Source organism: Vombatus ursinus, unplaced genomic scaffold (genome assembly GCF_900497805.2).
Source record: "Vombatus ursinus unplaced genomic scaffold, bare-nosed wombat genome assembly UNPS02000255.1, whole genome shotgun sequence".
Lineage (NCBI taxonomy): Eukaryota > Metazoa > Chordata > Mammalia > Diprotodontia > Vombatidae > Vombatus > Vombatus ursinus.
The window spans coordinates 680,360-695,989 of NW_020940033.1; the positions used below are offsets into that span (position 1 = coordinate 680,360).

The window sequence follows — 15,630 nt, forward strand, 5'->3', positions numbered from 1 at the left end:
ATCTCCTATCACATGCTCAAAAACATTCAGTGACTTCCTACTTTCTGAATCCTTCTTTCTGGCTTTTAAAACTTCATGATTTCACCCTACCTTATTTCCCACTATTCCATAATATGAATGGTCCTTTTCTATAATATTTTTATTTGATATTTTATTTTCCCCCAGTTACATGTAAAAAACAATTTTTAACATTTGTTTTTAAAACTTTGAGTTCCAAATTCTCTCCCTTCCTCCCTCCCCACCACCCCTCACTGAGAATGCTATACATGTGTAGTCATGTAAAACATTTCTCTAATAGCCATGTTGTGAAAGACTAACTATATTTCCCTCCATTCTATCCTGCCCCCATTTATTCTATTCTTCTTTTCACCCTGTCCCTCCTCAAAAGTGTTTGCTTCTGATTATTCCTGCTCCCAATCTGCCCTCCCTTCTATCACCCCCTCCCCTTGTCTTATCCCCTTCCTTCCTACTTTAGGGTAAGATAGATTTCTACAGCCAACTGAGTGTGTATGTTATTTCTTCTTTGAGCCAATTCTGATAAGAGTAAGGTTCACTCACTCCCCCTCATCTCCTCCTCCTTCCCCTCCACTGTAAAAGCTTTTTCTTGCCTCTTTTATGTGAGATAATTTACCCCATTCTACTTCTCCCTTTCTCTTTCTACCAGTACATTCTTCTCTTACCCCTTAATTTTATTTTTTAGATATCATTGCTTCATATTCAACTCACATTTGTGCCCTCTGTCTATATATACTTCATCTGGCTACCCTAATAATGAGAAATGTCTTATGAGTTACAAATATCTTTCCACATAGGAATGTAAACAGTTTAACTTTAATAAGTCCCTTATGATTTCTCTTTCCTATTTCTCTTTTCATGCTTCTCTTGAATCTTGTATTTGAAAGTCAAATATTCTATTTAGCTCTGGTCTTTTCTCAAGAATGCATTAAAATCATCTACCTCATTGAATATCCATTTTTTCTCCTCATGGATTAAACTCAGTTTTGCTGAGTAGATGATTCTTGGTTGTAATCCTAGCTCCTTTGCCCTCTGGAATATCATATTCTAAGCCCTATGATCCTTTAATGCAGAAACTGCTAAATCTTGTGTTATCCTGTTTGTGTTTCCACAATACTTGAATTGTTTCTTTCTGGCTGCTTGCAATATTTTCTCCTTGACCTGGGAACTCTAGAATTTGGCTATAATATTCATGGGAGTTTTACCCTATTTTGCCCAATGGTTCTAGAACATCAAGGCAATTTTTCTTGATAATTTCTTGAAAGATGATGTCTAGGCTCTTTTTTTGATCATGACTTTCAAGTAGTCTAATAATTTTAAAATTATCTCTCCTGGATCTCTTTTCCAGGTCAGTTGTTTTTCCAATTAAATATTTCACATTGTCTTCTATTTTTTCATTCTTTTGGTTTTGTTTTATAATTTCTTGATTTTCCATAGAGTCATTAGCTTCCATTTGCTCCATTTTAATTATTAAGAAACTATTTTCTTCGGTGAGCATTTGGATCTCCTTTTCCATTTGGCCAGTTCTGTTTTTTAAAGCATTTTAAGGCATTCTTCTCCTCACTGGCTTTTTGCACTTCTCTTTCCATATGGTCTAGTCTATTTTTTAAGGTGTTATTTTCTTCAGGTTTTTTTGTGTCTACTTTAGCAAGCTGTTGCCTTGTTTTTCATGATTTTCTTGCATCACTCTCATTTCTCTTCCCAATTTTTCCTCTACTTCTCTTACTTAATTTTCAAAATCCTTTCTGAGCTCTTCCATGGCCTAAGACCAATTCCTATTTTTCTTGGTGGTTTTGGACGTAGGAGCTTTGACTTTTTTGTCTTCTTCTGAGTATATGTTTTGATCTTCCTTGTCAACAAAGTAAGTTTCTATAGTCAAGAGGTTTTTTTTTTCTATTGCTTGCTCATTTTCCCAGTCTATTGCTTGACTTTTTAACTCTTTGTTAAGGCAGGACTCTGCTTCCAGTGTGGAGGGTGAACTCTCCCAAGCTTTAGGGGTTTTGTGCAGCTGTTTTCAGAGATACTTCTAGGGACCTGTAAGTTTTCAGTTCTTCCAAGGTGATATGATCTAAGGAGAGGTGTTTACTCCTCTCCTGACCTGTGCTCTGGTCTGTGAATGACCGTTAGCACTCTTTTCTACCCTGTAACTGTGTGAAGGGTCTCCCCTCCACTGTTGCCACAAGCTCTGCTGTGCTAGTGCTCCTCATTGCCCTGGACTACCACCCAGATCCACGTATGGGCAAAGCAACAGAGTCCTGCTTCAGTGCTAACCCTGTGATCTCCTTGTGACCAGTTGTTTGAACTCCTTACTGTCTGTGGGCTGAGAGTTCCAGAAGCAGCCACTGATGCTGCCACTGCTGATTTAGTCACTCCCATGGCCTGCTCCTGGTTTGTGGGGCCGGGGCTGTGCTGGGACCGTGCTGGACTGCTCTCCTCTCTCACTCAGGTCCAACAGACCTTTCCTACTGACCTTGTAAGTTGTCTTTGGCATTTGTGGGTTGAGAAGTCTGGAAATCACTGATGCTGCCAGTGATTCAGTCCTCTGAGGCCTGCTACAGGTTTGCTGGGGCCTGTTCTGTGATGGTGTGGCCTGTGCTGGACTGTGCTCTCAGCCTGGTGCAACAGACCTTTCCTATTGACCTTCCATGTTATCTTGGGCTGGAAATTTGTTTCACTCTGTCTTTTTGTGGGTTCTGCTGCTCTAGAATTTTTTAGAGTCATTTTTAAAGATATTTGGAGAAGTTTCAGGGGAGAGCTGAGGTGAGTTCTTGCCTTTACTCTGCCATCTTGGCTCCATCTCCCTCTTTCTATAACATTTTTTCCTAACCATTCAAAGAGCACTTTATGCTCATTCTTGTTTTTTTAGCTTTTGTTCATGTTTTCTTGCCTTAAATGCCATTCCCTCTTCTCATCCATCTCTCCAAATCCCACTCCCCATATTTCAAAGCTGAGCTTAAACCTATCTTCCTCCATGAAGCTTTCCCAAAGTCCTCCAGATGTGACTAGTATCTCTTTCTGAGCCCCTACTTAAATTCTGTACCATGCAGTTGTGTGCTTTCCTACATCACCTGCTACTATATGTGTATTGAGTCTCATCTCCCCAATTAGATTGTAATCTACTTAATAAGGAACCAAGTTGCTATTTTCTTAACATTTAGTAGAGTTTAGAGCACACAAGAAAATGATCCATTCATTCATCTGACAAGTACTTATTAGAAGATGTTTAACAGATTCTTATGCTTGACTGATACTACCCACACTGTTATTAGGTTTTAAGTAGGTATAAGAAAGACATGATAGTGGTAGACACAGAATCCTGTGGCAACTTTGTAATGAAGAAAAAAATAGAGATAGAGGCTAGACCTGAGATTTCACTGGCAAAGAGAAAGCCCAGATGAAGAAACTTTCTCTATGACTGAAAATCAGCATGGTAGAGAGTAGACTAGGGCAAGTAGAGATTGATCTTCTCAATGTGCAAGTCTGACTTTATCATTCCCTCCCTTCCCCCTTCTACCTTCAATAAACTCCAGTGGTTCCAGTATTATCTGCAGGATCAAATATAAAATCTTCTCTTTGGCTTTCAAAGCCATTTATAACTTGGCCCCCTCCTACCTTTCCAGTATTCTTATACCCCACTTCCCTCCCTTTTCTGTGATCCGGTTACACTGGCCTCTTTCTTTTTTCTTGAATGAGATACTTCATCTCCTCCCTCCATGCATTTCCAATGGATTTCCCTCATGCCTGAAATCTCTCCCTCCTCATCTCTACTTGCTGGCTTCCCTGGCTTTTTTCAAGCCTCAGCTAAAATTACATCTTCTATGAGAAGCCTTTCCTGATCTCCCTGAAAGCTAATGACTTCTCTCCATTGATAATCTCCAATTTATTCTGTACATATCTTATTTGTTCATGGTTGTCTGCACGTCATTTCCCCCTTAGACTGTGAGGTCCTGGAGAGCTGGGAATGTTTGGGGCCTTATCTTTTTTTTTTTTTTGGTATTCTCAGGGCTTAGCACAGTGCCTGGTACATTGTTGTTCAGTCATTCAGTTGTACCCGACTCTGTGACGCTGTGGACCACAGCACACCAACACTGTCCGTGAGATTTTTTTGGCAAAGATACTGAATGGTTTGGCATTTCCTTCTGCAGTGGATTAAGGCAAACAGGGTTAAGTAACTTGTTCAGGGTCACACAGCTAGTGAGTGTTAGTGGCTGGATTTGAACTCAGTTCTTCCTGACTCCAGGTCCAGTACTCTACCCACTGAGCCACCTAGCTGCTTGCCATACAGTAAGGGCTTAATAAACGCTATTTTTGGTGGTGGGGCAATTGAGGTTAAATGACTTGTCCAGGGTCACACAGCTGAAGCCACATTTGAACTCAGTTCCCCCTGACTCCTGGGTTGGTGCTTTATCCATTTTACCACCTAGCTGCCCCTTAATAAATACTTGTTCACTTGACCAAGAAACTGAGTGGTTAAGTGATTTGTCCAGGATCATATAACTGATATATGTTAGAGGCAGGATTTGAACCCAAATCTGTCTGACTTTAATTCTAGTTCTCTACCCACTATGCCAAGCTGTCTGTCAATGAGAAAACATATGCATATACATGTACATACACATATGTGTATATCTATGTCTATATTTGTATCTATAAAGAGAGTACAAGGAACCTGTTCATACTGCTCCAGGGTAACCGTGCCCTTTTCAGCTTCATCAATCGCCTTAAATCTTGTCAGTGTTTCAAGAAGCTCCCCCTCAGACGGGAATGGCCAAGGTTGTGAAACGACTAATAAAAATCTGCGCCAGTCAATGAACTCTGAATTCACCACTAATAAAGCTGTTAGCTCTTGTAACTGTAAGAAAAAAAGAGAAAATATCATTACATTTTATATTAATTTATATTAATATGGGTTGTATTATAATAGTCCATCAGTGGAATGATTTCTTGAAATATTTGTTACATTATTTTTCATGCCAAGAAGTTCCAATAAGAACCTCAGGTTTTTACGATAGAGAGGACAGACGGCCCTAAATTGCATGACATCATTGCTCTTTCCATCTGATGGAGTGTGTAAAGCACGGATGCTTTGCTTGTTGTAACTTTGGTTCATTCATTACTTTGCAGGTCTTCCATGCAAGTTCAGTCATCATTTTGCCTTTCCAATGCAAGACTGGTAAGAGAACAGCTGCAGGTTCTACCGACAGGGCAGTGTCTGGGGGACAGGAACCTTCTCTGGCTATTTTGTTCTCTATTTTTTGGGGGGGGAAGGGGCACAGGGGAGGAATTCATTACATGAAAAGTGAGAATGGCTTATATCCTCAACTATCATTGGAAAAGTGTCTAATTATGTGGCACTGCACTAATACAATCTCATTTGTCAGTTCTATGGTAATGACAATGACTGTTTGGATGCCCACGACGTCTGAGCTTAAGCTTAGCTTATCTCTATTTTTAAAATTTGTTCAATTAAATGTTGACTTGCAAACTATACAGCCCTTTTGAGTCAGGGCTCATTCCTAGAGAATTATAAATGGTCAAATATAAAAATTCAAGGGATCACATATTTAGAACTGGCAGGTCATCTGGTCCTACCTCCAAATTTCACAAATGAAGAAATTGAGATAGAGGTTAAATTAATTGCACAATGTCGCAGAAGTAGCAGAGTTAAGACTTAAATACTGGTCCTTTGACTCAAGACCCAGAACTCCACTGTGAGAAACTGTACATATCCTTAAACAGTGTTAAGTATACCTTTAGACATGATAGACAGGTTTTTAAAATTTTTCTAAAATTAAAATCATTGTTGGGAATCAAATGAAAGAATGTAAATAAAGTCCTTTGCAAACCCAAAGTGCTATGTAAGGGCATTTATTATTATTAATTTCAGCCTCTGTTGGTCTTCCATAAAAAGCTATCTGCTATATAATCCTCTTCCAATTTCTCGATTTTTTCACATTAGTATATCTTAATACACTTTCCCCTCCTTTTTACCTGAACTTCTTAACATTCTTTCCACTTTTCTAATAACCAACTCCACTATTCATTCTTACCATTCTCTTTTCCAGGACTGGAAAATTGCTATTTAATTTCAGCTTGATGGCTACTCAGCAATCCTTTTATAAATATTTAAATTTCTCCCTATTGACTGTCCTAGGGGAGGGAAGGAATAAGCATTTACTTATACCTGCTATGTGCTAGGTACTACGCTAAGCACTTCACAATGATTATTTCATTTGATCCTCACAATAAGCCTGTGAGGAAGGTGCTAGTATTATCTCAATTTTACAGGTGAGGAAACTGAGGCAGACAGAGATTAAGTGACTTGCCCAGGGTCACACAATTAGTAAGTGTCTGAGGTTGGATTTGAATTCAGGTCTTTCTGACTCCAGAATCAGTGCTTTATCCATTGAACCACTTAGTTACCTATTTCCTAGAGAAATTATTCTAATTATTTTCCCTCTCAAGTCCTCAAATCCAACTGTGCTGCCCTTATTGCCTACTTTACTGAGGAGAGGTAGGCTACCCAATGTGAACTTGCTCAGCTGTCTCTCCACCATTCAAAATCTGGGTAGTATTTCTTTCCTGTCTCAGAGGAAGAGGTGTCTCTCTTCCTTTCTTTGATTTAATTCAACTATGGGCAAGGTGCTGTGTGGGCATTGGAAATACAAAAGCATAAATGAACAATTCTGGCCCTAAAAGAACTCATAGTCTAATGGAGGGGAGGAGGGAGAGAGATACTCCATGTGCACAGTAATGTACAAAGTACGTACAAAGTAAATTTTTTTTATGGAAAGGAAAAAATGGAGGAGAGGTGAAGAGGAAAGACCTTGAGTAGGAGGAAGCCACTGAGTCAACCTTGGAAGGGAGCTAGAAATGCTAACACATAGACACAAGGACATGCATGTAAATGACTGTGCTAATTAGACCCTGCTACCTCAACCAATGCATGGGAAGCCTGGTGGCAGAAGGTCCTACACGATGTTGAGGAATGTTCAGGGGTCCCTTGAACTTATCTTTTTGAGTTGCCATATTTTCCAGAAACACTGGACCCAGAGCGTACAGGAGGCCCTGAACGTGACAAGGACAAAGCCCCCCACTGGGCTGACACAATGTGTTGTTTGCATCCCAAGCTGGACTCCCTGTGCGTCCTTGGGAGTCAAGGCAGGCGCCAGTCAGTCTGTGCTAGGCTGAGAAACTACTTGTGCAGCTGGGATCCTTGTAGATAAGCAGACCCCTATTGACTCTAGCAGTTCCCAAGGGAAAAGCATGTGCTTTCCATCACCTTGCTCCTCCCCTTCAGGAGGGGTTTTGTCCTTTTCCAGCCTTTACTGCACCTTTTCCCCTCCCATGTCATGTCCCTTTAGGTGAAGACTTCTGATGCCTCCTCCTTCCTTTGTCCTACTGTTATAAAAGTACAAACTTCTACATGGATTGTGAACTCTTTGGGTTCCATACGCATGCTCATTTCTTTGGTAATAAACCTAATTTTTATGTAAGTTTTGTGAAGCTGTGATTGCCAGTGAGCATCAAACAGGACAGTTTGTCAAGAACATGGAATACATGAGGGGAGGAATGGGAAATCAGTTTGAAAAGTTAGTTTGGAGTCAGATTGTGAAGGGCTTTCAAAATCCTCAACGCAAGACTTTGTTTCTTATCTCTGAGGCAATAGGAAGCCTCTGAAGTTTCTTAAGAAGAGGAGTGGGTGACATGGTCACACTTATGCTGTAGAAAGTGTAGGCTCAGACTTCCTGGGCATCCAAACAGTCTATACTGTTGCTGCTATGGGGCTGAACATAGAAGATTCTGTCTCTTTAGGGCCACGTGACCAGACATTTGTCCAATGACAAGTAGATGTTTTTCACACCAGTCACGTCAATTTCTTCTTGAAACCTTTCCTCACTTTCCCCTGGCAGAAGTGACCTCTCCTACCACTTATATTATGCTATGTACTTTTCTTCTGTTCTTCCATATTCTACTCTGTATTAATGTTAATTGTTCATTTGTCCTATCTACCCTATTAGACTGTAAGCCCTCTGAGGGCAGGGATTCTGTATCATTAATCTTTGTATCTCCTACAGTTTCCAACACAGTTCCTTCTATAAATTAAGCATTCCCAAAAAAGGTTTGAAAAGTGAATAATTGGAAACCTGAAATACATCAGGATTTAATACAGAATGATGGAAGATAACTGACATTTGTATAGACCAGGGGTGGCCTCAAGGCCATATGTGGCCTTTTAGGTCCTTGGGTGCAGCCTTTTAACTGAGTCCAAGTTTTACAGAACACATCCTTTCATTAAGGGTATTTGTTTTATGAAGTTTGGATTCAGTCAAAGGGCTGCACTTGAGGACCTAGAGGGCCACACGTGGCCTTGAGGTGGCAGGTTCCCCATCCCAGGTATAGACTTTAAATTTGCCACATCCTTTAAGTACATTATCTCGGTTGGGCCTCACAACAACCCATTGAGGTGGATATTTATAGATATTATCTACATTTTATCAGTGAAGAAACTGAGCCTCACAGAGGGTTAAGCAACTTGCTCCTTGTCACGCTGCTAATGAAAGTCAGAGACTAGATTTGAAGCTAGGTTTTCTTCATTCTCAGTTCTGCATTTAATTCACTATATACCAGGTAGTCTTTTGGAGCTCCTTGTAGAGTAAAAGAGCTATTATTTCAGGAATGTGTGAACTTTTAGTCCCAGACTACCTACTTGAGAAGTAATAATTCACTTACAAAAGAAGACAGAGACCTAATGTTCTCAAACTCAAGAGAATGACAACATACCAAACACTACTGAAACCTACTTCAGGCAGAGTGAGATGTAGCCAAGCCTCAGGAAGGTGGTTTGTTCCGAGGTTCAAAGTCACCAAGTCATACAAAATGTCAGTAAAATGCTTATTTCCCAAATAACCTAGTGAAGGAATAGAAACATTTTATTGTATTGCATGGATCTGTTTTCTGCCCCCTAGAATGAAAGAAACAAGCAGTAAGAGCTACTTATATGGATGATCAATGTATGTTTGACATATGTAATCTCTGTGAAACAAGAGATAAATAATTCCCTCTGTAATTGTTCTCTTAGAGTGAAAAATACCCATATTTTATAAAATAAGATTTCATTCCCATCCTATTTTTTTCATGTATTAATAATCCATTCCCATGTTTAACACTCTTAAATTTTTCCATTGTTGGAAAGGTACTTGAGTTCAGCTTTTTTTTGGTAGGCATGGGGTGAGAGTGTCTTCCATGCATGTAAATGTTCTAAAATTATGTTCTAATTAGACAATTCGACCTCACCCAACCCCATGAACCAGAATGTACCTGTTTTCCAAAGATGAGAGAATTGATTTCATTGTTAAATTATTAGAATGAAAGTATATACTTAATTTAGAAATTAATTGCCTAAACATTTCCAAGTACCTCACAAAATGTTCATTTTTTTTAACCATCCTGAAGTTGTGTATGTTGACTTGATTTACCACTACTCCCACCCCACCTGAAATAACTCTCCTTAGGAGGTGATTCTTGTTTTAAATTTCATGCACATGCATTAAAAAATAAATAAAAATAAGAGTTGAATCTATTCCAACAGAAAATAGCTGATGCTACATTGCAGAATACCTTCTGAAGCCAGCAGGGGATCCTATGGATGTTCAGGGGTCTTTTTAGGTCCAAAGCACATAGTTGTTCTTGGTTTAGAAATGAAAAGAATGAAACAGAGATGCTATATCTTGAATTTTTTTTAAACAATTAAGTTGTTTCAGTTTCTTAAGTCCTGCAATAGCTTTGTTACTTTCTGCTACTTTTCGACAAAATGAAAGAACGCTTTTAAATTTTAGGAGTTTAAACTGCATGTTCAATTTGAAATATGGTAGATAATTTCTTGGGTGGAAAAGATGATCCTTTCTTCCTCTGATGTGAAGCGGCTATTCAGGAAACCATTCAGAAGTGAATTATCTTTTGAACAGTTCAGGGTAGTGAGTGATACAAAGGTGTTACCATCATTTTTACATAGATACGTCATGAGTAGGCCATTTGGTGTAGAACCATGGATCCTTTCTCAGAAGAGTGTTTTTAAATGCATAAACCAAAATACTCAATATTACAAAGGAAACCAAATATATTGAAATTGAGTTATCAATATATATATTTTTAAAAGTTCACAGACTTCAGGTTAAGAACCCCTACTAAGGGAACTTGGTAATACTGCATTAGACCTCAAATGATTTAGAAAGATACAACTCATCAACTCATTAAGATTAATCAAAATAAATGAAAAGGGAGGCAGAAAAGCTGTTATCACTGTGAAGATTATAAGAAATTTAAGAGCGAATTAGAGCTTATATGTGTTTAACATTTTAAGTGTTTAACTCACACATTTTTGAGTTTACCTCATTGGCTATCGTGCAAACATTACATTAAAATACTATTTTAAATTTATATATATCTATATATCTATATAGATATATAGATATATGTTTTTCCCTCCAGGGAGCTCAGAAAGGACAATTTATGTAATGTAGCATACAATGACAAGATTTCCATGAATGTAATGGAAACTCAAAGAGATGTACTTGTGAATTTGACACATGGCTGCAATAGAAACTCTCTGACAATCGAGCCCTGGGAGATAAGTACTTAATTCACATTTGTTTAGAATTTTCCCTTAATGCAAACTTTGCTGTGACTCTGTAGTATCTTTGTGAACGAGAAGTTTAGTCCTGTCTGCACTGCTCCTTCGTTGTCATAACTCTTGAAGAGAAGCATTCGAAGATTTGGTCCTGGAAAGGCCCGTAGAGATCATCTGGTTCAACAACTCACTTATTTTACCGAAGAGGAAAATAAAGTCCAATAGGGTTTTGAAGTCCAGAGAGTTCTAGTGGTTTACCTATGGTTACACAAGTAGTAGGTAACAGAGACAGGATTCGAACCCAGGTCTTTTTTTTCTCCATGTACAGCACTCTTTCCCCCATTCCATCGCCAAGGTGCTGGGACTTTCATAGAATTATTATAAAAACCCATGTGTACACAGAGCTTCAAGGTTTACAAAAGCACCTTCCTCACAACTCTGTGAGGTAGGTAGTACACATACTATTATCTCCTTCTTACAGATGAGGAAACTGAGGCTCTGGCAACAGAGCTAGCAAGCGTCTAGAGCAGAATTCAAACTCAGAGAGCCTGACTCCAAGTCCAACAAAACACAGGAGATTTTGGCAAAAAGCATCTTCAGAGACATTCCCTTCATAGTTGGAAGGTACTTAAGTAGATCTGGACACCATTTCTTCTAGATGAAATTTAGTTGATTATTTACTTTTAAATTCCAGTACGGGGACATTTTATAATAGTAGTAAGAAGACCTCTATACTCTATGTGAAAAAATATGAAACCCAAGTTTTTTTTTTCCCCCTCACAATGTTAATCACTTTCATAAAGGCTGTCTGAGCTCGAGGAGCAATCTGACTTAGTGATCACATGGCCAATTGGTGGGGGTGTATTTCTCTGCCAAGAGGTGTTCCACAGATGGATGGCTTTCTTGGGGTCAAACTTGTTGATGTCTGGAGAATTCAGCTGAATTATTAAAAGGTCTGTCATGCTCTCAGGCTTCATTTTAAAATGCATTTGTGATTTGGTTAGTTTCATCTGACTGAACCCACGTTCTGCCTCAGCTGAACTTGCAGGGAGTGTCAACACCAGATCTACTAGGGTCAATATATTGGGATACTTGATTGAATAGATGGAATTCACAAAATCCCATGTTAATTTTCGGATGTTCTGAAATCTATAAGAGACAATTAAAAGCGTCAAGAATTAGTGGATTCCAGTTATGTGTATCTACAAAGATATATTAACACTTCAAAAGCATCAACATTAGTTTACCATAATTGAGCTTTCCCAGCTTTCCTTCTTACCGATTATAAATCTCTAATTTCATCATGCTCCATTCTGTTTCTACTTCATCAATTTTCACATTTGCACATTCCAACACAGGTTCATAATGCTTTGTAAGAATTGATATCTCTTTCTCCCCAAACTCTGGAGATGGACATGAGAGAAAGTCATGTAGGAGAAAAAGAAATTATCCACAGAGATTTCAGAACACACAGACCGACGAGGACATACTGGATACTGAACCAGTGTGACATATTTTACCTTGATCTATCTTTCCTGGCCACAATTTGAAACTTCCAATAGTGGCTGCCCTCACCACGTTGTGGCTGGCATCACTGAAACAATCATGAAGGTGCTTTGTGAGGTGTGTTAAGACTATATTCCGTACTTCAGAGATGTTTCCATTTCCTGTAAGTTGGTTACCATGAAAGTGTGTGGCAGACTCTGCCAGACGTTCCTTTGGACCTGGTCTGAAACATGTTACAAAATAAAATAAGGGGTGAATAATTTTCTAAAGCAAACTTATTGGATGTACTCTAGCTCGCTAATCATCCAAGACGTCCTACCTTTTTTTATACATGGTGAGTGTTCCTACTGTTGATTGTAAGGTTGCAAATACATCTCCTATTGACGAATTTCTATCCTGATTGACTCGGGACAAAATGCTGAGGACATTGATTACATCCAGCAGGAAGTGAGCAAATCTGACAACCTCAGCTTGGAGCAGGAATTGTAGGAGCTCTGCAGCTTTCCGATGATCCGAGGTACTTCTGCCTTCAGGTATCTATAGCACAGCCAGGAAATAAAATGAGAACTTATTTCCTTGAAAATGATATCAAAATGCTTAATGAAAATGGTTTGGGGGTATGTGTATGTTTGTTTGAAAGTTAAATAATAGATCTGAAAAGTACTTACTGTTCTCAGTTGCTTGACAATTGCAGAATATCCCTTGAGAAAGACTTGGAGAGCTGTTTGTAAACGCGGGAGCCATCGGTTGCTGCCAACTCGAGAAGGCATCACAGGGTGGATTTTAAGGTCTCCAAAGGTGGCTATTAGAGCATTTTTATTTGATGGGGAATCATGGTAGAAATAATACACATTCTGGAGAAGATCATTCACAGTATTGTACAGCTGGATACTCTGCAATGCTTCTTGGTAAGCTAGTTCAAGCCGGTGTGCAAAGCAGTGGACTGTTTGCACACATGGTTGGATTTCTTTCAGAAGCCTGGCCACACCATTGTTCTCTCCTACCATGACAGCTGTGCCATTGCTCCCAAAACCGACTAGTTTTTTGGACCAGTCTTTGCTAGACAGATTTAGTTGAAGATTTATCTCAAGTGTTTTCTCAATGGCATTTTTTATTGCTACAGGATCCATCTTGTCCACAGTCTGCACTCCAACAACCTGACAATGGACTTTGCCCTTGTATGCAAACTGTACATAAACAACTTTGGTGTCCTCTATGAAGCTGTCCGTGCCGCCATCACTGATGAGTGAGAAGAACTTACATTTTTCTAGTTTTTCTCTCAGTGATCTGCGCTCAACTTCAGCAATGAAGTATACAAAAGTCCTGGCTGACTTGTCAGTTCTGAACATTGGGCCAACATCTACACCTTTCATATCATCCAGTTTGCACATCCAGACAAAGTCTTTGAGGGGACGCCCAGTCTTGGCAATAGCATGGCATGACCTAAAGAGGTTTTCTATTCTTCCCAGGATTACTTTGTTCCTATTCTTCATCAGCTGGTCTTTGGCAGCATCAGTCAGGGTGGAAACACCTGTTGCTTCCGCTAGAGAAGCCTTGGCATGAGCCTCACTGTTGTCGTGTGCCTGGAGAAATTCAGTCCTAAAGTTGTTGGTGCCATAAAAAAAACTAACTTGGTTTCCTCCTGAGCTCACCCCATGTTTGCGACATAAGCCACAGAACATTAGGTCTGACCTGTCATCATACACCAGCCAAGGGTATCTTTTTAGCCAAATTTTCAAAAATTGGTTGTTCCGCTTAGGTAGGTAATAGTCAAGATTTCTCAGCCTTTTCTTTTCCTTAGCATATCTTCTAGTATCAGCTGAAGAGCTTCCTTTTTTAAAATACTTCCATGGTGTTTTGGCTACAGTTTCAAAAAATTAACAGTAAAGCACGTATAATCTCCACTTCCATGATACTTTCTCTACAATGATGTCACAAGATAATTTAGCTCTTAAACCTTTTATTTTACATTTTTTCCCTCACTTTAATATTTACTTTTTTTTTTAAATTGAAAATTCCCCTGAGTCAATCAGTCCCTCCTAGTTCCAAAGACTCTAAGAAGAACTATATACTTGTGCTACAGGAATTTAGAGCCAAGAAAGATTGCTTCATGGTAAAATGTTTAGCGATGATGTGGGGTTTAAGTTGAGCCTTGAAGGATGGATACATTGTGGATAAGTGGAAAGGATTGGGGAAAGCATTCCAGGTGGGGGGAACATAAACAACTGCTTGAAGGTAGGAAAGTACAAGCCATGTTCTGAAGAGAGTGAATAGACCGATTTGGCTAAAGGTGGGTTTGTATAGTCAAGTTATTGGAAGTGGTTGAAAAATAGGCTAGTGCCAGGCCATGGAATGCCTTGAATTCCAGGCTAAAGAATTTGGAATTGATCTTATAGGAGCCACTAAAGTTTTTGAACAAGGGAATATGACCAATTTGATTGAGACGTCCAGGATGGAAAGGGGAGGGCAGACAATGGAGGCAGGGGGAACATAAGAGACTGAATTAGAGTGGTAATGATAGGAATGGAAAGGAAGGGATGGATGCAACCAACATTATGAAAGAAAAGGCAACAAAAGTTGGTGACTGTATGTAGAGGGCAAGGGACATAGCAGAGTCAAAGATGGCAAGATTTCAAGATTAGGTGACTAGGACAGTGTTATTACTTTTGATGGAAGGGAGACAATTTTGTGAAGAAGATCATGAGTTATTACATTAATATTGAAATATACCTTATAAACTTACAAATGAACTATTTAATGCACTAATGTTTAATGTAAGGTACACCCTCCTATAAACTACCACACTATTTTAAATGTAGCATCTCACTAAAATCCCCATATCTCTTTGGTTCTTCATGGATGAAGTGAACCCTTGAAATGAGCAACCTGGTGGATTTGATCAATATTGACAACCAGATTAAAACAACTCAGGCTCTTGTCAGTGATGGAGGATATTTGAATTATTTGGATTCTGTCTCAATTCTCCACATTGGTTTGTGTGTAGACTTAGCCTATTAAAGATAAGGAGACTTCCATGAAACTTCCCCACCTTGCTAGAGAAAAGAAAAAAGAACCTGACCAGATGTCTCATTTGGGCCAATTTACACATGAAGACAGGCTCCTGAACAATTGGGGCAGATAATTCAAGGTCTCTGTAATTAAGGGGCTAATGTGTAGAAGCTGGAGGAACAAACGGACAAGAGATTTTTCAATCATGTTTGATTTTGTCGTGGTTGTACGTATTTTACAGGGAAAATATAGCTTTTTATTTCTCTTTATTTTTTAAAGTTATTTGACTCATTGTTTTTACCCTCCCCTGGCTCTCCCCTTAACATGTACCATAATTATCCCTACCTCTGTCCATTTGACCATAATGTTCCCATCTGCCAGGAATGTTCTTTGCCCTTCTCCCTATGTATTCAAAGGTAATGCATAATTCAAGACCTAGCACAAGTATTGCTGTCTCTGTGAAGCTTATC

At 39.1% G+C, this 15,630-nt stretch overlaps 1 protein-coding gene across 1 annotated transcript in view; it reads right to left on the bottom strand.

Moving 5' to 3' along the window:
• Positions 1-11,430: 11,430 nt before the first annotated feature.
• LOC114032719 (sperm flagellar protein 2-like) overlaps positions 11,431-15,630 on the bottom strand; it is a 222,684-nt gene continuing 218,484 nt past the window's right edge. Inside the window, exons 28-32 of the mRNA XM_027848143.1 lie at positions 12,820-14,012; positions 12,471-12,688; positions 12,166-12,374; positions 11,925-12,048; positions 11,431-11,794 (exon numbers count right to left, since the gene is read on the bottom strand). Of these exons, the coding sequence (XP_027703944.1) occupies positions 11,431-11,794; positions 11,925-12,048; positions 12,166-12,374; positions 12,471-12,688; positions 12,820-14,012 (2,108 nt within the window). The remainder of the gene's footprint in view (positions 11,795-11,924; positions 12,049-12,165; positions 12,375-12,470; positions 12,689-12,819; positions 14,013-15,630) is intronic.